The following is a 24,310-nucleotide window of genomic DNA, read 5'->3' on the forward strand; positions in this document are numbered from 1 at the left end:
CAGTTACCTCGCGGCTTGAGGAAGAGGATAGATATATACAGCATTCACTCAGACACGTCATTTTAAGCCACAACACAAGAATGTACAACAATCTGTGCACGACTTGCGGCTTTCTTTCTCTCCAAAAAGAATTTCTTACATTACATTCTAATTTATTATAATTTCCTATTCCCATTTGTTCATACATTGCCGTTTTCCTTTATTAAAAATGTAACAAAAAAGCTGTTTGAGGGATTGGAACGCATGAATGGCCTCTTGATAAATTTCAATAATTGATTTTAGTTACAACTGTTTTGCATTATGCCCGTGGGATCTTTCCTGTTCGCAATATCTCATACTGTATATCCTTTTAAGGCTGGCATTGCCCCTCCTGATCTGACTGCCTTACAAAGTCGGATTATAGAGCTTGAGGTGGAACGACAGGAAAACCTTTGGAAAGTGGAGCAGTATGAGGATCTCAAAGCAAACAATGGTACTCAAAATGCTAATTTGTGGTCTCAAGTTTTGTTTTCATTTTCGAAAACATCCATGCTGATTTGAATCTTAATATTAACTCAAAGATTATCACATTAAAAATTCTCACACCTTATGTATATTCCTTTCCCACTAGACATGTTGGAGGCTAAACTTGTGGTATATGAGGAGCAACAGAGGGCCCTGCAAGCAGACCTGGAACAGTTTACAAAGAGAGCTGCCTCTCAGGTCTGGGATTCAAGAATCTTTTTTAAATGGCCTACCCAATAGTCTGGTGTTATCCTTATTGTTTCTTGACATTTGACTGAGCACAGGCAAGTGAGTCTGAAAGTGCTGATGATGCTCAAAGCAAGGTCTTAGAGTGGCAGGAGATGGTAGATGAGGCGGTCAGGGCCAAGGATCATGCCAAGGAAGAGAAGGCTGCTATGGTCCTACGCATTAACCACATGGAGGATGAACGAGAAGGTAAGGCCTTTGCCAGATGCTGATGACAGTTAATCTCACAGGTCTTGGAAGGAAATTGTAAAAATAATATAACTCAACTTTCAGTGGTTTACATAGTTTTTTTCACGTTTAAAAATTAAAAAAGATAGAGCAATAAGAAAAATGTCGTGAATTGTACTCTCCTGTGAATGTTGGGCATGTCTTTGGGATAGTCTTTGTAGAAATATAAATCCCAATTTATATGGCTAAATGAACTGGCAACTGTGTGTGAATTCCACCTCTTGTTTTATCATCACCTCACCACCACGCATAATTAATGCTACAGACAACGTTCAAAATTTTTTTTCTTTAGTGTTTTACTGTGTCATATTGTCTGACTCAACATTACTTTTCTTTTTTATTCACTGTTGTCTCCAATGTTAATGGGGAGCACTTTATCAACCCTGTGCTGTCCCATCATGAGGACTGCTTCCATCTCCAGCTCCTGCTCCATGGATGGGAGTAGCCACATAGAACAGTTTCCCATCAGTTTTGTGCATGCAGGCTCCTCTTGAGCTGTAGTGCAGCTCCTACTGTCTGTACTGGCTTCAGTTTCCCATAATTTTGTATTGGGATGAGCAGCAGCCAGTACAGTAGTGGGCTGCACAATTGAATCGTAGTTTGTATTCCCACCCCACTGTCTGGTGCTAGTTTTCTTTTCACTTCTTCACTCAGTTTTTTTCTGTCTTGTTTTAAATTATGTCTCCTTTTCTTCACAACAAGCAGCAGATTGGCAGATATAATTATTACAAAAAGAGGCTTCAAACTGTTTAAAACCAGTCTCTGCTAAGTGATATTTAGCTTTTGGAGGTGGTGGGGCAGAGGGCGGTTGGCTAGAACAGATAAATACCATTTTCGTTCATTTCAATGGAGAAAGATGATTTGAAATAATCGTGGTTGCTAGTTTACAAGTGTGGTCAAGTTACAAATTTAACTTATATTTCAAGTCATCACAGTACTTGGGGTGAAACAAATGTCTTGAGGCCTTTTGCAAGATTTTAATTTTCAATGCCCTTAAAGTGGGAGTAACCTCATTGGCAAAGGTAGGTTGACTAAGTATTCTAGTAGTCCCTTGTACAGATTCTGCAGAATTGCCATATCAGTGTAGCAACAGTAGAAATGACCTGTATTGGCAGCGCTCCTTGCAAACAACGCAATCTTCCCTCAGGTGGACAACTAATTCCCATGGCATCCACCTGCAATCGAGTAAAGAAAGTACTTAATAAAACTTGAGTATCGTATTTTTTGGACTATCAGTCCCAGTTTTTTTTTTATATAGTTTGGCCAGGGGTGCGACTTGTATGTGAAATTATTAATACATTATTATGTCCATTCATCCATTTTCTGAGCTGCTTATCCATTATTTTCACACTGACAACCGCAAGAGAGCGCTCAAGGCCTGTGTATCTGTACCTGCTACTTCTGTACCTCTGAAAATTCACCATTTCAACATTAGTGGTAACTTATAAAAATAACTGAGAAGGACTGAACATAAATGACATGGAAGAGAAAATCATATTCTGCAGATTACAAGTTGCAAGTAGTGAAATTTGCAGCAACACAAATCGTTCGGATGGCTTCTTTAGAGCACGAAAAGCTCTGCTTGTGATGTATCGATAGGATACGACTGTTCATCGTGCCACAGTTCAAAAATAAATAAAATGTTTTCAACATCATCCCTGCCATCATCCCTGGAGGCTTAAGCAAAATACTCCAGCCATTTGATTGAATCGGAGCTTTAAGGCAGCCTTGCATAAGCTGTAGGAGCAGTGGATGATGGGTTGGGAGGCACAGCAAAAATGTGCCATGCAACTTTTCGGGAAGTCATTGGATGGGTTGACAAAGTATAGGGCTTCAATGACAACTAATACCATCCTGTCGGAATTCAGAAAGGCTGGAAATACTTCAGTGCGACTCATGTTTTCCTTATTTACTATCCATTTTTTGGCTGATACAACTTAAATTCCAGAGCGATTTATAGTCCAGAAAATATGGTAAATTGCTGGTTGAATTCATCTCCAGAGTGAATGTTGGTTCCTTTAAAACAGAATAGGCATGGGCATTATCCAAATAATCAATATTGATACTCCTTACGCTCGTAGATTTTCAGTGGTTTGGTATATTAATTCTAGAGAGACATTACTTTCATTTATTCCCAATTTAGAGCTATTTCATATACAATAGATTACTACAGCATCAACATCGGGGAGCGAGGTCTGCCAAGCCGCCGGAATTTTCCCTTAAATGCCCTTTTTAATATTATATCAGTTATTTATGCTCAATATTATTGTGACGATTTACACTATAGTTAGGCTTGCGATAGTGGTGATTACCACCTTAAAAGCATTATTACTCTAATAGATTTTTAGAGTGTTGTCTCTATAATACAACAACATCAATGTCTGGAAAAGGCTGTGAATAAAACATGTTTAAAGGAGAAATGCAGTGGTTTGCATTAACAATGCATCCAATAGGTCACGTAATATGTACTCTATCTTGACAATGTGATGTTAAATCCTCTCTTATTTAATACTGTTTGGAGAAGATTTTTATCGACAATTACGAATTTTCAGGGGCGCTGCCATTTTCGTGACTCACATGGCCGTATGAGACGTGTTACATGCTGTTTCAAACGCTCGATTACATGGGAGACCATTATGCCCAGGGCTGATTTCTTGGATTTATTCTCATCCGATAAAGAAATACCAGTATCATTTGATCAGGAAGACTGAGGAATACTTCCATACAGAGTGCTGGAGCCGTGAGCTCCCTCCCCGCCGAGCCAGGAGCCGGCAAGTGAGCTCACGGCTCCGCCGCTTGGTGGAGCAAGCTCGTCAGACTCCGGGTCATTCCGTCCGAATATTCAACAGTATTTATAGCCGAGCGGCAGAGGTCGCTCACGGGGGAGCGAGCTCAGCTCACAGCTCCGCCACTCAGCTCACGGATGTGTATGGAAGTATTCCACTGTCTTCCCGATCAAAACGCTATTAAATGAGAGAGGATTTAACATCACATTGTCAAGATAGAGTACATATGTGTATGACCTATTGGATATATTGTTAATGCAAACCACTGGATTTCCCTTTTAAATGTTTGATTGTTTAGAAGAAAATGTGTGATACAGAACAATGCTATGTGCTTGTCAACAATGTTGCCACAGTTGGCTTGAAAAAGTAACTCTTACTTTACTGATAACTTGAGCTTAAAAGAAACTTAGTTACTTTACTGATTACCTGAGTTTAAAACTAACTTAGTTAATTCATTGATTACCTAATTTAAAAGTAACTGTTAGAAAAAAGTAACTTTTTAGTTACTTTCAGCAGCTATCAAGTGGCAGGAATATCACCGCACTAAAAAAAAGCATTAGCTAAGCGTACCCATTACTTGATAATGCACTATACATAAGTTACAGAATGATGTAATTGACATGAAAAAAATAACTTCAATATGAGTGTAGTTAAAGCCACGTTAAATGAGTAACTTAGAGCAGACTTGGGATGCCAAATAGCCACTAAACAAGCACACCATTCTTAGCGCACTTCATTAAAGACTCATTAAGACAAACATACAGGACTAGATCAGACTACTGATTCTTTGGGGGTCAAACCTTAGTACAGTATTGTTCTCTTTCAAAGTGGGTAAAGAAGCCAAATATCGTACTCAAGAGCAAAGCAAAAAAAAATGTATCGGGAATTTCATACATGAGGTAACACAATGCGCTTTACGTGATTAAAACCATTCAAATACAAAAATGTATACATTTCAAAATTAAAAGTACAATTAAAACAGCTTTGAGTGCAAGAAATATCACTAAAAAGTGGAAGTACAGTACTCTAAAACGCATGAGATCTGAATTTGTAACCACTCACATTTGGAGCTGATATCACCTCTGTTGGCAATTTATTCAATTGTTTGGAGCATAATAGCTAAATACTGCGTCTCCATGTTTGCTTTGGACTCTGCACTTCACTGTTTGACCTTAGTCTGTTGATCTCAGAGACCTCTTTGGTTTGTATTCCATTCGCATTTCTTTCATGTATTCAGCCTAGGACCTGAACGATTTTGTGATTTGTAGACGAGTAGCAGAATTTTAAAATCTATTATCAAGGTTACTGGAAAGACTTTAGAATTGGAGTTTTATGGTCTGACCTCTTTGTTTTGGTCAGAACCTGAGCTGCAGTGTTCGGAATGAGCTGCAGCTGAGTATGACTCATGTAAAGTAACAAGTAGTCATCCAAATATTTACTTGAGGAAGAAAGTACTTAATGAAAAACATACTCAAGGAAAGAGCCTTTTCGGAGTAATTTATAACTTTTAAATCAGAGCATGAATAAAAAAAGAGTCAACACACCTGCCACCATTTCATTTTATAAGTGCCAAAAAACAACACATGCATTTGGGCCCTAAAAAAACATTTGCTTTTTTTTTTTTTAATTCACTCATGAAGAAGCTGTTTGCTGAGTAAAATTAGTAAATGTGTGCGAATAGTGGTAATTTTGTAATATCCACTGCTAATACAACAATAGAAACATGTAGAATTTCCCGCAAGGTATTTTCTCACATTATAAATGGCTGAAGCATCAAAGTTTCGGCAGTTGCAATTGAAGAGATGTATGACAAAGCTGCCCCACCCAAAAAATAAGTAATTTTGATTGGTTCGCAAAAACAACAAATTCATGTCGTGCCGTCTGATTTGTAAATGAAACATTGGTGTTCACGTTGAATTGTTTATATGTGCCCTACGATTAGCTGGGAACCAGTTCACAGTGTACCCTGTCTCTAGCCTGAAGATAGGTGGGATGGGTTCCAGCTCTCCCACGAACCTTGTGAGGATAAGTGATTCAATAAATGGATGGATGTACTAAATTCTCCATCTTGTGAATAAAAAGTAGCTAATGGCTGTAAATAAAAATTCACTGTAATCTTAACTACTAGAAAAAGTAATGCATTAGATTACTTATGACTTCATCAGACCCCATTTTTTTTAGGTACGTGTTATGCTTTCTTTGTTTCTTCTGCTCTTTAATGTGTCTTTATAATGTGGTACCTTGTATAATTTCTTTACGACCATTCTATTATTTTCTTTTTGTGCGAAGCTGCCCCTTCTCCCTACTCTTTACATTAACCTGTAGTCATAAAACAGATGGGAACATGTTTTGTACATGATTTAAAAAAGCTACACAGACTAGCCTTCATCCTGTTTGGCAAAATGGAAATGTAATTGCAATCGAAGACTCTTACTATTAAGAGTCAGTGATAATCATGGTGATTGAATTCAAATAAGATCTGTAAAAATTGCTCTCTTGTCTCGCAAATGTTTGAAAGCAATCACTTTTTCATTCCAATGTAAACATCTGGAACCTCTGACCACATACTAGAATTTTTTTTTCCAGTTGTGTTTTTTTTTTACATTCTCTTCTTTCTTTAATATTTGCTCTCTACTTCCATTATTTTGTCTTTTACTACCTTCTCTTTTTCTGCCTCTGCTCTCGTTACAAATAGTAATGCCTTCTGCTCTCCAGCCATAAAAACCACAATCTCTGATAACAATTCTTAACTGAACTCTATTGGCATCTCTCCATTTTAGCTACTCTTTTATCTAAACCCTCTTACATCCCATTTTCAATTCATACCCACATGCTCAATCCAACCCATATCTCCCCAATCCCTGTGGCACAAAACTGATTGAGGATGACTGGTTCTTTCCTGGCTGCTCCGATCCAGCTCTGGACTCTCGGCAGCAGGGGTTGGAGGAGGAGCTGGCTCAAGATCAGGGGCTCAGCCAACACAGGGCCAAAAACCTGGCTGTAACAGCCCAAAGAAGCCTGCAGGTAGGCACAATACAGTACATTACTGTGAATTTGCCATTTGCTGATAGTTATACCTTCAGAAAATTGTTACATATCTTGTTAGGTTTACCATTTATATTTTAAATCACTGGAAAGAATAGGTGAACAAAGAGCAGCATTATCAAACTCTGAGACATAAATTAAAAATGAAAACGTTTATCCTTTCACATATTATACTATAAATAATCTACTTACAGTTGTCCATATTAGATAGAGATGGGAAGGATGTGCAGCAAGTAAAGGTGATTAAGGATAACGATGGAAATATGTTGACTGGTGCCAGTAGTGTGCCAAGTAGATGGAAAGAGTACTTTGAGAAGCTAATGAATGAAGAAAATGGGAGAGAGTAGAAGAGGCAAGTGTGAATGGCAGGGAAGTGGCAGTGATCAGTACGGGAGAAGTTAGAAAGGCACTGAACAGAATGAAAAATGTAAAGACAGTTGGTGCTGATGTCATACCAGTGGAAGTATGGAAGCAATTCAGAGAGGTGGCTGTGGAATTTTTGACCAACTTATTCAATAGAATACTAGTGGGAGAGAAGATGACAGAAGAATGGAAGAAAAGTGTGCTAGTCCCCGTTTTTAAGAACAAAGGTGATGTTCAGAGCTGTGGGAACTATAGAGGAATAAAAAGAATGAGTCACACAATGAAGTTATGGGAAAGAGTAGTGGAGGCTAGACTCAGGATAGAAGTAAGTATCTGCGAGCAACAGTAGGGTTTCATGCCTAGAAAGAGTTCCACAGATGCATTATTTGGCTTAAGGATGCTCGTGGAAAAGTACAGATAAGGTCAGAAGGAGCAACATTGTGTTTTTGTAGAGCTAGAGAAAGCCTATGACAGAGTACCAAAAGAGGAACTGTGGTACTGCATGCGCAAGTCTGGTGTGGCGGAGAAATATGTTCGAATAGTACAGGACCTGCATGTTGGGCAGCAGAAGAGCGGTGAGATGTGCCGTAGGTGTGTCAGAAGAATTTAAGGTGGAGGTGGGACTGCATCAGGGATCTGCGCTGATCCCCTTCCTGTTTGCGGTAGTCATGGATAGGCTCACAGATGAGGTTAGACTGGAATCCTCTTGGACTATGATGTTTGCAGATCATATTGTGATCTGCAGTGTAAGCAGGGAGCAGGCGGAGGAACAATTGGAAAGATGGAGGTACGCACTGAAAAGGAGAGGAATGAAGATTAGCTAAAGTCATACAGAATATATGTATGTGAATGAGAGGGGCGGATGAGGAGAGTGAAGCTCCAGGGAGAAGAGAAAGCAAGGATGGATGACTTCAAATATTTAGGGTCAACAATCCAGAGCAATGGTGAGTGTGGTAAGGAAGTGAAGAAACAGGTACAAGCAGATTGGAACAGCCGGCGGAAGGTGTCTGGTGTGTTATATGACAGAAGTGTCTTTGCTAGGATGAAGGGCAAAGTTTATAAAACAGTGGTGAGGCCGGCCATGATTTACGGATTAGAGACGGTGGCTCTGAAGAGACAACACGAAGCAGAACTAAAGGTAGCACAAATGAAAATGTTGAGGTTCTCGCTCTGCATGAGCAGGTTGGATAGGATTAAAAATGAGCTCATTAGAGGGACAGCCAAAGTTGGATCTTTTGGAGACAAGGTGAGAGAGAGCACACTTAGATAGTTTGGACACAGAGGCGAGAGAGTGAGTATATTGGTAGAAGGGTGCTGAAGATAGAACTGCCAGGCAAAAGAGCGAGATGAAGACCAATGAAAAGGTTGATGGATGTTGTGAGGGGGGACATGAGAACAGTGGGTGTTAGAGAAGAGGATGCACGAGATAGGCTTAGATGGAAAAAGATGACACGCTGTGCCGACCCCTAACAGGACAAGTTACAGTTGTCCATATTAATGTTATGATCCCAGCACTATTTCTTATGTTTAGTTTTTGAGGGGCGGGGGTTTATTTCAGATTCAATGTTACTACTCAACTCTTTTTTGACTTCCTGCTACATATAGACATTTTTGTCCAACCATGTTTGTTCTATCATTCAATCTTCCTTGATAGTCTTATCTTCTTTTTCACCGTTCTCCATTCTGCATTTTCAGCCTGCTGTAAATATTGTAAGCTACATATTGCTATGTGTGCACATTTTAGTTTTACCCTCAAAGCATTAGCATCACCAGTATTAGTTGAATTAAAAAAAAAAAAAAAAAAAAAAGAAAATTCCAGTGAGGGTTTGTGCACGATGCATTACAAACAGCTCAATGTATTTAATAATCTCTTCACTAAGAGATTTTAAACTTAAAACATGTAATTGTTCTGTCTCACCTATTTGGATTTGTTCTTACACATAGGAGGATTTTGAGTTTGATGGAAAAGTGCCATTCAAGGACTACCAAAGCACCTCGGAGAGCACAACTCCAATGGAAGGAGAAAACATGGGAGGTTGGTGGCCTGAGTACAGTACTCCTGACACAGGTGGGAGAATTACTAGACAGTTTACAGCAGCATGCACCTGGTTGTCCTCACCTTTGGTTTGATCTTTTGTTTTTCATCATAACATTAGTCATACTTTTTGGGGATTTGGGTTTCATTTGTCTTCACGCCAATGTATCATGCCATTTTTGGGAAAGACAGGCTTGAAGCTAAAAATACTCAAGATATTGTAATAAAGTGGGTCACAGAACAGTAAGAAAATTCAAAATGTTAGTGTTCCTGTTCTGAAAATTGCCCAAATAATGAAATCAGGACATTCATAAAATATTTGTATTTGCATCCATATTATATTTTTTTTATGCAACTTGCATGCTGGTTGAACTGACTAGTATGTTGGGGTCAGTAAATGTGAATGCACTGAGCTCTGGTGAAATGTACACAACCTGTCTAAAGTCGGGACACTCTTTTCCATGCAAAAGAGGAACCCTGTCCAAACCTTTGATTGTGTTGGTTGCAAGCTTCATTTGTGGCTTTTTCCATCTGTGATCGGCTTTATTCACCATGGATTGCGTGTTTGTTTTTTCAGGTGTGTGTGTCGGGGGCGGGGGGAGTAACTGAATAGACCATTCAACAATGCTGGTCAAATTTGATTTGGTAATTTTTCCAAGATTAATTCTGCTGTAAAATCAACGTTTGGAATAATGTGTTCTGGAGTTGAAACTGTAGTCATCAAAAAAGCTTGGATTTTAAACCAAAAAAATGATATCAAAACACCAAAGATAGATGTATCTGAGGTATTGGGCCTACAGAAGTCCTGCATTTCTAGGTCAGTCAATCACTTGCAGAATCCTCCATAACTACAGAGACAGCCTCAATTTGCTCATTTATACAGAGGTCAGTGAAAGGAGGGAGGAAAGATGTGGCTCTAAGACTACCCAAAATCCACATGAAAATGGGTGAGGCAGGGAAAGTATACAGTAGTTGCAGACTCGGTGTGGTTTAACCAAATACAAGACTGTTGAACTTAGTCTTAAGTCAAGAATTTAAAAAATTCTTCAGAGGTAGCTGCTACTTTTACGCAGGTAGACATTCCATAGTATGGGAGGAAAATTGAAACTCCTGTAGGACCTGTTAACTTCTCTTTAGCCCTAGAAGTAACTAAATTCATGTTGCAATATTCCGAACTCATGCAGTGTCACTCAACTGTAACTGTGTCTGACAGGAAAGAGACGTGGCAAAAATGGCATCCAGTTCCAAGAAAAAACCCACTGCTTACCAAAAAGAACATAAAGGCTCATCATACGTTTGCAAAATAAAAATAAATAAATAAACAATGAATGATTCCCAGGACTTTTGGAAGAGTATTATATGAACTGATGAGATGAAAGTTGATAGGTATACCACCTTTGGATGTTCAGATATGTCTTCATCAACTTAGAAATTGTTCTGAGAATTGAAATTAATTTTGCAAAAATAGTTTTGTGGTCCATCTGTCCATCCATCCATCCATCCGTCCATCCATCCATCCATCCGTCCATCCATCCGTCGCTAGGCCTCCCAGACTTCCATTGCTGGACAGCATGCCAAAAAAAAAAAAAAAAAACCTCAGCCAATGTTCCCTCTAAACTGCAATTATGCAACGCTGATACAGTTTCCGCAGATATTCTGTGTTGCGCGCAAAAAAAAAATCCAATGCAAATTGAAAGTATAACATACAACTATTCAGTTTGTGGAATTTTGCAATGAGATTCAAAGAGTGAGGGATGATTGGTTGTTACATCCAATGGCACAATTGACATACTATAAAAAATGAAAAGAGGAAGCCACTGGTTTCTTTGGGCAGCACACGGAACTTCCTCCAACAACGACCACTGCTCCGCCACACTCTCTTTTCCTAGTTTACCCTACAGCCGAACTCCTTCCATGTTCTAGTTTTTGCTTCGACTTCCACCAAAGCTGCATTCCAGACCAGTTGAAAACAAAGAAAAGATTAATGCGGTCAACATTGATATCCTGGACAAAAACCTTCTGCCTAGTGCTCAGAACTTCAGAATGGGCCAGAGGTTCACCTTCCAACAAGACAAAGACCCTAAGCACATACAGTGAAGAAAATAAGTATTTGAACACCCTGCTATATTCCAAGTTCTCCCACTTAGAAATCATGGAGGGGTCTGAAATTTTCATCGTAGGTGCATGTCCACTGTGAGAGAGGTAATCTTAAAAAAATATATATCCAGAAATCATCTGCAAAAAAGCAGAGATGCAATACCCCATCTTCACTATACACAGTGTTGATGGTGCACTGCTTCCCCCTCCCCAGACGCTGAATGGTGGACCAGATTTTCTTCAAACCTAACTGGAAATGTTTCTTCATCGCCTCACCGAATTCTTTCCAAATCCTAGTTTTTGCTTCGACGTCCACCAAAGCTGCATTCCGGCTGGTCAACTGGTATCCATCAGCTGCCTCGGGAGTTCCACACGGCAAAAAGCCCCGATATGACTCCTTCAAGTTCACGGCATCCCTCATCATTGGTTTCCCCCAACATGTTTGGGGATTGCCGCCACAACAGCCACTGACTATCTTTCGGCCAGAGCTCCAGTCGGCGTTCTCAGCAATAAAGGTGGGGAACATCATCCACTCTGACTCAATGTCCGACGCCAGGATCTGATCGGAGGTGCCATTCCTTCCAATTACGCCCTCACTGTCATTACCCACATGATTATTGAAGTCCCTCAGCAGATTGATGGAGTCCCCAGTGGGAGCACTATCGAGCACCCCCTCTAAGGACTCCAAAAAAGTGGGTACTCTGAACTGGTGTTTGTTGCATAGGCACAAACATCAATCAGGAGATTCACCCATCTGAAGGATGGAGGGAAGATACAATGAAGAAAATATTTGAACACCCTGCTCTATTGCAAGTTCTCCCACTTAGAAATCATGGAAGGGTCTGAAATTTTCATCATAGATGCATGTCCACTGTGAGAGAGATAATCTAAAAGAAAAATCCAGAAATCACATTGTATGATATTTTTTTAACGATTTATGTGATACAGCTGCAAATAAGTATTTGAACACCCGAGAAAATCAATGTCGCCTTTGTTTGCAATTACAGAGGTCTAATGTTTCCTGTAGTTGTTCACCTGGTTTGCACACACTGCAGGAGGGATTTTGGCCCACTCCTCCACACAGATCTTCTCTAGATCAGACAGGTTTCTGGGCTGACGCTGAGAAACACGGGGTTTCAGCTCCCTCCAAAGGTTTTCTATTGGGTTTAGGTCTGGAGGCTGGCTAAGCCACGCCAGAACCTTGATATGCTTCTTACGGAGCAACTCCTTGGTTTTCCTGGGTGTGTCCTTCGGGTCATTGTCATGTTGAAAGACCCAGCTTTGACCCATCTTCAATGCTCTGACTGAGGGAAAGAGGTTGTTTCCCAAAATGCTACAATACATGGCCGCTGTTATCCTCTCCTTAATACACTGCAGTCGTCCTGTCCCATGTGCAGAAAAACACCCCCAAAGCATGATGCTACCACCCCCATGCTTCACAGTAGGGATGGTGTTCTATGGATGGAACTTATTATTCATCTTCCTCTAAACAAGGTTAGTGTAATTATGACCAAAAAGTTCAATTTTGGTCTCATCTGACCACAAAACCTTCTCCCATGACTCCTCTGTATCATCCAAATGGCCATTGGCAAACTTAAGATGGGCCTTGGCGTGCTGGTTTAAGCAGGGAACCTTCTGTGCCATGCGTGATTTCCAAACATGATGTCTTAGTGTATTACCAATAGTCACCTTGGAAATGGTGGTCGTAGGTCTTTTCAGGTCATAGACCAAGTCCTGTTGTGTTGTCCTGGGCTGATTCCTCACCTTTCTAAGGATCATTGAGACCCCACGACGTGGGGTCTTGCATGGGGCTCCACTCCGACTGAGATTGCCCATCACGTTTAGCTTCTTCCATTTTCTAATGATTAAGACCGAAGAAAAGGTTGATGGATGTTGTGAGGGAGGAGATGAGGACAGTGGGTGTTAGAGAGGAGGATGCGTGAGATAGGCTTGGATGGAAAAAGATGACAGACTGTGGCGACCCCTAAGAGACAAGCTAAAAGAAGAAGAAAAAGACTCCAACAATGGACCTTTTTTCACCAAGCTGCTTGGCAATTTCTCCATAGCCCTTTCCAGCCATGTGGAGTTGCACAATTTTGTCTCTGGTGTCTGCTGTCATGGCCATGTTACAAGTTTGAGTTTTACTGATTGTATGGGGTGGACAGGTGTCTTTATGCAGCTGACAACCTCACACAGGCGCATCTGATTCAGGACAATACATGAAGTGGAGGTGTACTTTTAAAGGCGGACTAACAGGTCTTTGAGGGTCAGAATTGTAGCTGATAGACAGGTGTTCAAATACTTATTTGTAGCAAGCCAACGTACAGGCGCCAAGCCGGGGGCAATAAGTACACCCACACCTGCTTGGCGCCTCTCAACGTGGGCACCTCCAGAGTGGAACAGAGTCCAACCCCTTTCAACAGGACCAGTACCAGAGCCAAAGCGGTGTGAGGAGGCCAGTCCGACTACATCAAGTCAGAACATTTTGACCTTGCACACTAACTTGGGCTCCTCCCCTGCCAGAGAGATGACTTTTCACATCCCTCGAGCCAGCTTCTGTAGCCGGGGATCAGATCGCCAAGGTCCCTGCCTTCGGCCTCCACCCAGCTCTCACTGCACCCAATCCCTCTGCCCTCTCCCGAATGTGGTGAGGCTATGGGAAGAGGGACCCATGTTGCCCTTTTGGGCTGTGCTCGGCCAGGCCCCATAGATTCTGGCCTGGCCACCAGGCACTTGCCTTCAAGCTCCACCTGCAGGCCTGGCTCCAGAGGGGTGACCCCGTCCAGGCAAGGAAAACATATGCATTTATATTACTCATAATAGGGGTATTTTTGCCGTGTTTTGTCTGCTCCCTTACCTAGGACCTGTTCGTCATGGTTGACCCAAGCAGGGCCGTGAAGCGCTCGATAACCTAGCTTCTAGGATCGTCGGGACACACAAACACCTCCACCACAATCACAATAAGATGATAACTTCCAGGAAGGGTGTTTTTGTTCAACAGTGTAAAATGCTTTTTCCAGTTTAAAAAAAATCAGCAGCTAAACAGCTGCTCTTGTCTAGGAAGCTTTTGGTTTTTTTTTTTTTCAAGGTACACGGTGACAGAGTCCTCAGTTGAGTGATGAGCGCAAAAACCAAATTGCATTCGGTGTGCATAGCTTTTGCTTTGTGTCGTTGAGTTTTAACTTGCATTTTTAGATGTAGCGAAAAACTGTTAACTGACAGTAGTTTTCGAAAGTGTTCCTGAGCCCATGAGGCATTTGCACATTTTTTTAGTGGCGCCTGAGGGATCCAAGGTCATGGGCATTCAGTTTTTGTTTTCAGCCTTGCTGCTTACCTCCAGAGATTTCGCTAGTTTATTCTCTTCTATAATCCTTTGATTTATGGAGCGTAATTGATGAAATCTCTATGAAAATCTCTTACAAGTTTGGTTTTACTGATTGTATGGGGTGGACAGGTGTCTTTATGCAGCTGACAACCTCACACAGGCGCATTGCAATTGTATGTTGAGAAATGTTCTGAAACTGCATCATTTGCACATGTAGTTGTTCACAAAGTGTTGACCCTCACACTCTTTCTTGCTTGTGAACTTCTGAGCCTTTCGAGGATGCTCCAATCTTGACACAAACCTGGTTGCCAATTATCCTGTTCACCTGTGGAATGTTCGAAGCAGGTGTTTATTGAGCATTCCTCAACTTAGACAGTCTTTTCTTACCCCAGTCACAGCTTTTTTTGGATGTTGCAAGCATCAAATTCAAAATGAAAAAATATTTGCAAAGAAATATTTTATTCATTAGTATGAACATTAAATATTGTGTTTTTGGTGTCTTAAATTCAATATCGGTTGAAAAGGATTTCCAAATCATTGTCTTCTTTTTCTGTGAACATTTGAAACTACAGTGGGTGCGGGAAATATTCAGACCCCCCCTTTTCACTTGTTATATTGCAGCCATTTGCTATAATAGTATATATATATATATATATCAGGTGTGGTCCATTTTCTTCTGATCATACTTTAGATGATTTGATTTGATTATACTAATTGGACTTGTTTAGCAAAAACCATACTTGTCTATATAAGACCTTACAGCTCACAGTGCATGTCAGCGCAAATAAGAATGATAAGGTCAGAGCAACTCCCTGAAGAGCTCAGAAACAGAATTGTGGCAAGACAGTGATCTGGGCAGGGTTCCCAAAAATGCTACCTTGCACTTCAGGTTCTTAAGAGCATAGTGCCCCCTATAATCCCCAAGTGGAAGAAATGGATGACCAGAACCCTTCTGAGAGTTGGTCATCCGGCCAAACTAAGCAATTGGGGAGAAGAGCCATGGTGAGCGAGGTCAGGAGGAACCCAAATATCACTATACCCGAGCTCTAGAGATGGAGTAGGGTAATGGAACAAAGTTGGAGATAGTCAACAATCACTGCAGCCCTCTACCAGTCAGAGCTTGATGGCAGAGTGGCCCGATGGAAGTCTCTCCTCAGTGCAAGACATGAAAGCCCACATGATGTTTGCTAAGAAAAAAAAACAACCTTACAAGATTCTCTGCTCTTATGAGGCAAATAGATAACTTTTTGGTTTAATTCTAAGAAGTATGTGTGGAGAAAACTAGTAACTGCTCATCACTTGTTTAATACAGTCTCAACTGTGAACCATGGTTCTGGCCGAATAATACTGTGGGGATTTTTGTCAGCTGCAGTTGCAAGACAACTGATTTCAATCTAAGGAAGAAAGGATGATTGCAGCCAAGTACACAGATATCCTGGACAAAAACCTTCACCAGATTGCTCAGTACCTCAGACTTGGCCGAAGCTTTACCTTCTAACGCAACAATGACCTTATGTACACAGCTAAAATCATGGAATGGCTTCATAAGAACCCTGTGAATTTTCTTGAATGGCCCTGCCAAAGCACAGACTTAAACCCAATTTAGAATCTCTGGCGAGACCTTCAATGGTTGTCCCCCAACGTTCACCATCCAACAAGGGGTCTGAATACCTATGGCTGTGTGATATTTCAGTTTCTTTTTGAATAGATCTTTTTTTTTTTCAATATGGGGTGTACATTATTAAGGGAAAAAAAGACAAATGATTTTATCAAATGGTCTGCAAAGTACCACACAGTGACAAATTTAAGGGGTATAAATACTTTCCACACCCACTGCATGTCCTATCTTCAGTGGAATTGTGGTTTGTAATATTTTGTCTATCCCCTGCAGACGAGCATGAGTGACTATAGTGATTCCAGAGAAATTTCTTTTTGCCTTTTTCCTTCCTAACAATTCAAGAGGGTTTGCGATCTCTCGTGGAGGAGCTGGAGCTGGAGAGAAATCAATTACAAGAGCAGATAATGGGTCTTGAAGAGCGTTGTCAAGATCTAGAAGATCGTCTACAGCTGCAGGCACGCATCGAGACCTTACAGGTAACCTCATCCTTCAACCACAACTTACTGCAAACTAGTCTGAAAGACCACCCACTCAAAATAGCATGTCATACACTAACACTATGAACCTTTACCCCGTGATGAGTAAATGCTGAATCACATGCTTGTCTCAGCCCCTGAAGAATGGGGTATTGTAGCAAACCCTTCTAACACAGGTGACGTTTGATGTAGATGAAGATGAGCAGCCACACAGAGTCGTTCAGATGTGTTAGATTGCTCATGTACAGTATGTGTGCGCTGGACAGCAACTCTGGCGGTGACTGCTAATAGTGTGGTGTGTGTTTTACGATGAATAATAACATTACTTTTGTGAACAATGTATAATTACATATGATGTTCAGTCTGAGAATCACTGGACTAATAGCAAAATGATTATAGTCCCTTCCAAAAGTATTTCAATGGCAAGATCTATTCCTTTGTTTTTGCTGTATTCTGAAGACACCTGGATTTCAGATCAAATGATGAATATGAGGCAAACGCTCATAATTACAGCTTTAATTTCATGGTACTGTGGTACCTCTACTTACAAATGTCTCTATTAACGAAAAATGCAGGTTACGAAATCCCTCCTCGGAAAAATATTGTCTCTAGTTACGAAGGAAAATTTAGGATACAAAAGGAAGATGCACGAGATAGGCTTGGATGGGAAAAGATGACACGCAGTGGCGCCCCCTAATTGGGACAAGCTGAAAGGAAAGAAGAAGATTTGCAGCCCCTAAAATTCCACCAAACATAAATATCCTGTATCTTTGTTTGTGTGTCGTAATAGAGCTGCTCTGCCATTGGCTAGCGCATCTTAAGCATCTTCTTGGCATCCCATTAGATACGAGGGATCTCAATCTTTACCCATGATGCTCTTCTTTTCCCTTCAAAACTCGAGTGTCACCGAATCACGCTAGCACTTTCACAGACTTTGTCACACGCTAGCGCACGTTGTTAAAAGTACACGTTTTTCGTGAGTTTATTTATTTGTTTATGCAAGTTTATTCAGATTTTTTTCTCACCATGGGCCCCAAGAAACTTTATTGGAATTAAGCTGTGTGGTTGTGTACATTTGTACAAATGTTTTCTCCCTGCTGTCAAACGTTTGCCACCTCCTCCATCCCCCACCCTGCCTTTCACTTCCCACTCACCCTTCTCTTTACATAGTCTCCAAGTGCCAAAGGTAAATGAACATAATTTGTATTATTCTTTACATTATGTACTTTGAATGTTTTTTTGGGGGCGGGGGCACTGTAAAACGGATTAGGTTATTTGCATTTAAAAAGCGCTTCTACCCACAAAATAAAAGTTACAAAACAACATCTTGTTAGTAGCGGTACCACAGAGGACCTTTTGTTTGAACCCACCCACTTTTCAAATGAACAAATATATTGGCACATGCGACTGGGATTTTCTAGTTTCTCGGATGTTGCCTTTTAGATTGATTGCTTAAACATTAGTTCGTCCCTGTTTTTTTTGCTTTGGGTTTCACCCATATGAAAACTGAATTTACTGTTAAGCAAACATGAAGAACAGAGAGCTGTCTATAGCAGAAAAGCAAACCATTCTGAAGCGGAGATATTAAAAACTCGATCAAAGCTGGTTCACAAACATGGGGCTCACTCCTCTTCCCAGCGATTTCCGGCTGACATGCTGTCTTTACAGGCAGACATGATCGAGGACAGCACATGAATGTTAAAGGGCGAAGGGTGGCCGTGAACAAGGATCACAATCTCATTCTCGTACAGTGCAGACGCCTTTTGCCTTGTTCTACTTGATTTGCCTTTGTTGACATCTTTTCCTATTAATAAGCACATTTTTCTTTTAAAAAAAAATTTAAGCCGTGACTCCTGGATAGTTCTAAAACTGTGGGAATAATGTTCTTTTTTTGTGGATAATCAGTTGTTGCGATATTCCAATCATTTTTGGATACGCTCTCATGATTACGTGAGTGTGGCGCACTAATTAGCAGAATCCTTGTGTAGCAACAAGACTAGCCGTCAAGATGCCCCCCAACTCCACTGAGGACTATCACTAGGACTATATATACGGCAAAGGATGTTTGGCCTGCAATCAAAAATCCACCGTCTTGAAGTGTTTGTGGATGTTAATGGACAGGCAGGGAATGAAACCACTCTACCGATCTCTCAAAATGGTGAGCAGAAGTGTGCTAACAGAGAGCCACTTAGCTCAATAATGAGGACAGATTTGGACTGTGGAAACAATAATGGATCCTCCAGCAGTTCTGTATGGAATTTAGTGGGAGCACAGTCCAAAGATATGGGACATCTAAAACACCAGCAGATTACCGAGGAATCCGGCTGGCCTGCATTGCAAGCTGCCTGAACCCCGAGTGACCAGCCATGAGGGTCGTGACACCAAAGAGCAAGAAAAAAAGGACATGAGTCAATTCAAAACATTGACATCAGGCATATAAATAGACTTGAGACACTTTTACAAGATCCTGGGCAAGAATGCTGATTCTCTGTTACCACTGAAAGGTATGAAATTTAATCATACAAGATAAAAATGGGATCCCAAACATTAATATTTGATGAAGGAGCTGTCAAGGATATTAAACATTTTTGCAGTGAGAAGAACACCTAAGGTACCGTGTTATACGAATGACATGGTGTCTGATATTGCTAAAAAAAATCCTGAAGATTATTGGTCAGCTCCCAAATGTGAATTCTGTCATTATGCACAGGGGGGCCCTGGATGTTCTCAAGCAGCAATCAGAAAGAGGTTCTGAAGTGAGATTTCATTGAGCTTTTAACAAAACTCCAATGTTTGGATTTTGAGGATTTAATAAGCGGACCTCTCACTTTTGTACGATTTGGCGATTAACGTTTCTCGAGGCTCCGACAATTGAAAAGATGGTTAAGCGGTGTGTGTACTGCACTATTCATGTGTTTCATTGACAATTTTTGCATTCTGTGAGGGCAGACATCTTTACAAGACAGACGGTTTCTGTCTAAATAGACAAGAAATTAAGTTATTGGCTGCCAACATTTTATTCTGTTTACACCATTCACCGCCCCAAAAAGAAAATGGAAATGTTTACAAAAATCAAGGACGAAAGGAGGCCGTTGTTTCCACACAAGCCCAGAAAAAAAACAAAAAAAACAAAACTAAGACAGGCTGCAGTAAAAGCATTTCAATTGAAGAAGCAGTCTGGTGAAGTCAATTGGTTAGGGTTAGGGCTGGGGTTAGGGTTGATGCAGTTTTTGCAAGTAAGGGTAATTCCACCAAATATTAAATTTTTAGTTAGTTAGTTAGTTATTCACAATAATTTTATCTTTTTTTTAAAATCCCACCTATATGTATATACAATTAAATAAAAGGTCAAATTCTGACCCTTTGTTTTCTATTTATCTTTTGATCCGAAACCCAACTGAATTCAATATTTGACGAAAATGAAGCAATTGACATGTATGTTTCAATACTTTTGATAGGAGACTCTATATAATCATGGTCCATGGACAGTTTTTCCAAAACGTGACAATAGACTTACACTTGTTGGTATGATCATCTGTAGCTCATCTGTGTGCAGTGGTAATTACATCGCCAGGGCTTGATTAGGTTATTTAAATCCTGACTACTTTGTTAATGTTTCTGCCCTATTAGAATGAGTCTGATAAATTACAGATCCAGCTTGTCAGTGTGCGTACTCAGCAGACCAGGGAAGCAGAAAAACACCAGCTGTTGGTTAGCAGTCTCAGTGAGCAACTTAAGGGGTATGTTAATTCCAATGAAAATATGTCCTTTTTTTAGTCAGAGTATGAATTTCAAGAGGTAATATTTACTCTTTTCCAATATTTGATGTTAAAACATTAGTCAGTGTTATCTTTTTTACAAGCCATCTTGGTTTTTAGGAAGATTAATATTCGTTGTTATGCTTGTTGTGTTTAGGCTCAGTGACACACAAGAATGTCTGGAAAGCTCACTGATTGAGAAGGAGACCACATTAGCCAAGACATCAGAAAAACTTGAGCTCATTAACAGCCTCAAAGAATCCTTGTGTGAAAAAGAGATTAAGTACAAAGAGATATCTGAAAAACTCCTTTGGACAGAGCAAACTGTAAGTTTCTTTTTCTTTCTTTTGCCTAAACTGGGCATACATTCAGTGCGTACAGTATTCATACACCCTAAAATTTTTTTACCTTGTTATCTTGCAGCCATTTGCGAAAATGATTTTTCCCCTTTATATATGTACACGGCAGCACGGTGGGCCAGCTGGTAAAGCGTTGACCTCACAGCTCTGTTGACCCAGGTTCGATCCCAACCCCGCCTGTGTGGAGTTTGCATGTTCTCCCCGTGCCTGCGTGGATTTTTTCTGGGCACTCTGGTTTCCTCCCAGATCCAAAGAAAAGATGAAACATTAATTGGACACTCGAAATTGCCCCTAGGTGTGATTGTGAGTGGGGCTGTTTGTGTCGATGTGCCCCACAATTGGCTGGCAGCCAGTTAAGGGTGTCCCCTGCCTCCTGCTCGTTGACAGCTGGTATAGGCTCCAGCACTCCCCGCGACCCTTGTTAAGATAAATGGCAAAGAAAATGGATGGATGGATATTTGTACACTGTATTTAATATTGACAGAAAAAAAAGAATGGTTGAGAAATATTTGCAGGTTAAAAAGGAAATTGAAATATCACACAGCCATAACTATTTAGACCCTTTATTTAGTAGAAGCATGCTTTTGAGCTAATATCGCCATGAGTCTTTTGGGGAATGATGCAATGAGTTTTTCACACCAGGATTTGGGAATCCTCTGACATTCCTCTTTGCAAATCCGCTCCAGTCAAAATTTTCAGGGCTCTGAAAAAGACTTTGCTTGGATGGTAGCAGACACTGGGTACAGAAAGTATTCAGAGCACCTTAAATTTTTCACTTGCGATATTACAGTCATTTGCTCAAACGAAGTAACATTTTTTCACTTATAAATGTATACACACAACCCGATATTGACCTTTTGGCTTGTCCTGTTAGGAGTCACCACAGGGTGTCATCTTTTTCAATCTCAGCCCATCTTCTGCATCTTGCCCTTTAACACCAACTCCTCTCATGTCTTGCTTCACAACATCCATCAACTTTCTCTTTGTTCTCCGTCTCGCTCTTCTGCCTGGCAGCTCCATCCTCACCACTCTTCTACCACTATACTCACTCTCTCGCATCTGGACATGTCTGCTCTCTTGAACCTTATCTCCAAAACATCCAATTTTGGCTGTCCCTCTAATGAGCTCATTTCTTATCCTATGTAACCTGCTCAGTCCTGTCGAGAACCTCAACATCTTTAATTTCTGCCACCTCCAGGTCTGCTTCCTGTTGTCTCTTCAGTGCCACTGTCTCTAATCCGTACATAATGGCTGGCCTCACCCCTGTTTTATAAACTTTGCCCTTCATCCTCTTCTGTCAACATAACACACCAGACACTTTCTGCCAGCTGTTCCAACCTGCTTGGATCCATTTCTTCACTTCCTTACCACACTCACCATTGCTATGAATTGTTGACCACAAGCATTTGAAGTCATCCACGCTCCCTATCTCTTCTCCCTGGAGACTCACTCTTCTCCCTCCACCCCTCTCATTCATGCACATACAATGCCTTGTGAAAGTATTCGGTTCCCTTGAACTTTTCAACATTTCGCCACATTTAAGGCTTCAAACATAAAGATATAGTTTTTTTTTTTTTAATGTCAAGAACCAACAACGAATGGGACACAATTGTGAAGTGGAATGATATTTATTGGATATTTTAAACTTTTGTAACAAATAAAAATCTGAAAATTGGTGCGTACAATATCATTCGGCCCCCTTGCATTAATATTTTGTAGCACCTTTTGCTGCAATTACAGCTGCAAGTTGCTTGGGGTATGTCTCTATCAGTTTTACACATGGAGAGACTGAAATTCTTGCCCATTCTTCCTTGCAAAACAGATTGAGCTCAGAGAGGGTGGATGGAGAGCATTTGTGAACAGCAGTCTTCAGTTTTGCCCACAGATTGTTGATTGGATTCAGGTCTGGATTTTGACTTAGCCATTCTCACACCTGGATATGTTTATTTGTGAACCATTCCATTGTAGATTTGGCTTTATGTTTTGGATCATTGTCATGTTGGAAGATAACTGTCCGTCCCAGTCTCAGGTCTTTTGCAGACTCCAACAGGTTTTCTTCCAGAATGGCCCTGTATTTGGCTCCATTCATCTTCCCATCAATTTTAACCATCTTCCCTGTCCCTGCTGAAGAAAAGTAGGCCCAAACCATGAGGCTTCCACCACAATGTTTGACAGTGGGGATGGTGTGTTCAGAGTGATGAGCTGTGTTGCTTTTACACCAAACATATCATTTTGCATTGTGGCCAAAAAGTTCGATTTTGGTTTCATCTGACCAGAGCACCTTCTTCCACATGTTTGGTGTGTCTCGCTGGTGGCTTGTTGCAAACCTTTTAAACGAGACTTTTTATGGATGTCTTTGAGAAATGGCTTTCTTCTTGCCACTCTTCCATAAAGGCCAGATTTGTTCAGTGTACAACTGAATGTTCCACCTGAGCTGAAGATCTCTGCAGTGCAGTGGTCTGATACTCCTTCCATTTCAATATGATTGCTTGCACAGTGCTCCTTGAGATGTTTAAACCTTGGGAAATCTTTTTGTATCCAAATCCGGGTTTAAACTTCTCCACAACAGTATCTCGGGCCTGCCTGATGTGTTCCTTGGTCTTCAGGATGCTCACCACACTTTAAACAGAACCCTGAGACTATCACAGAGCAGGTGCATTTATACGGAGACTTGATTAGACACAGGTGGTTTCTATTTATCATCATCAGTCAACATTGGATCATTGAGAGATCCTCACTGAACCTCTGGAGTGAGTTTGCTGCACTGAAAGTAAAGGGGCTGAATAATATTGCACGGCCCACTTTTCAGTTTTTTATTTAAAAAAGTATAACGATTGTGTTGTTGATTCTTTACAAAAAAATCAAGATTTTATATCTTTATGTTTGAAGCCTGAAATGTGGCGAAAAGTTTAAAAGTTCAAGGGGGACGAATACTTTTACAAGGCACTGTATATTGTGTTTTACTAATCTTCATTCCTCACCTTCCCAGTGCATGCCTCCATCTTTCAAATTGTTCGTTCACCTGCTCCCTGCTTTCACTGCAGATCACAATGTCATCTGCGAACATCATGGTCCTAGGGGATTCCAGGCATACATCTGTCAGCCTATCTATTACCAGAGCAAACAGGAAGGGGCTCAGAGCTGATTGCTGATGCAGTCCCACCTCAACCTTCAGTTCTTCTGTCAAACCTACAGCACACCTCCCCACTGTTCTGCTGGTCTCATACATTTTCTGTACTATTCCAACAAATTTCTCAGCTACACCACTTTTACGCATGCAGTACCACAGTTCCTCTCTTGGTACTCTGTCATAGGCTTTCTCTAGATCCGCAAAGACACAATGTAGCTCCTTCTGGTCTTCTCTGTACTTTTCCTCTAGCATCCTCAAGGCTAATAATGCATCTGTGGTACTCTTTCTAGGCATGAAGCCATACTGTTGCTCACATACTTAGTTCTGTCCTAAATCTAGC

At 40.8% G+C, this 24,310-nt stretch overlaps 1 protein-coding gene across 8 annotated transcripts in view; it reads left to right on the top strand.

The window, feature by feature from the left end:
- si:ch211-220f16.2 (golgin subfamily B member 1) overlaps window positions 1-24,310 on the top strand; it is a 136,252-nt gene that overhangs the window by 70,941 nt on the left and 41,001 nt on the right. For 5 of the 8 annotated variants that reach the window (XR_009794358.1, XM_061815638.1, XM_061815637.1 and 2 more), the window contains 8 exons: window positions 355-472; window positions 611-702; window positions 789-940; window positions 6,638-6,788; window positions 9,117-9,240; window positions 16,590-16,723; window positions 20,354-20,463; window positions 20,639-20,807. Coding sequence is in view for 7 of the 8 variants with exons in the window: in XM_061815638.1 (XP_061671622.1) it covers window positions 355-472; window positions 611-702; window positions 789-940; window positions 6,638-6,788; window positions 9,117-9,240; window positions 16,590-16,723; window positions 20,354-20,463; window positions 20,639-20,807 (1,050 nt within the window). In the remaining variant the exon portion in view is untranslated. The remainder of the gene's footprint in view (window positions 1-354; window positions 473-610; window positions 703-788; window positions 941-6,637; window positions 6,789-9,116; window positions 9,241-16,589; window positions 16,724-20,353; window positions 20,464-20,638; window positions 20,808-24,310) is intronic. The other 3 variants (XM_061815639.1, XM_061815640.1, XM_061815641.1) reach the window with 3 other exon arrangements.

Source organism: Syngnathoides biaculeatus, chromosome 3, assembly GCF_019802595.1.
Source record: "Syngnathoides biaculeatus isolate LvHL_M chromosome 3, ASM1980259v1, whole genome shotgun sequence".
Taxonomy (NCBI): domain Eukaryota; kingdom Metazoa; phylum Chordata; class Actinopteri; order Syngnathiformes; family Syngnathidae; genus Syngnathoides; species Syngnathoides biaculeatus.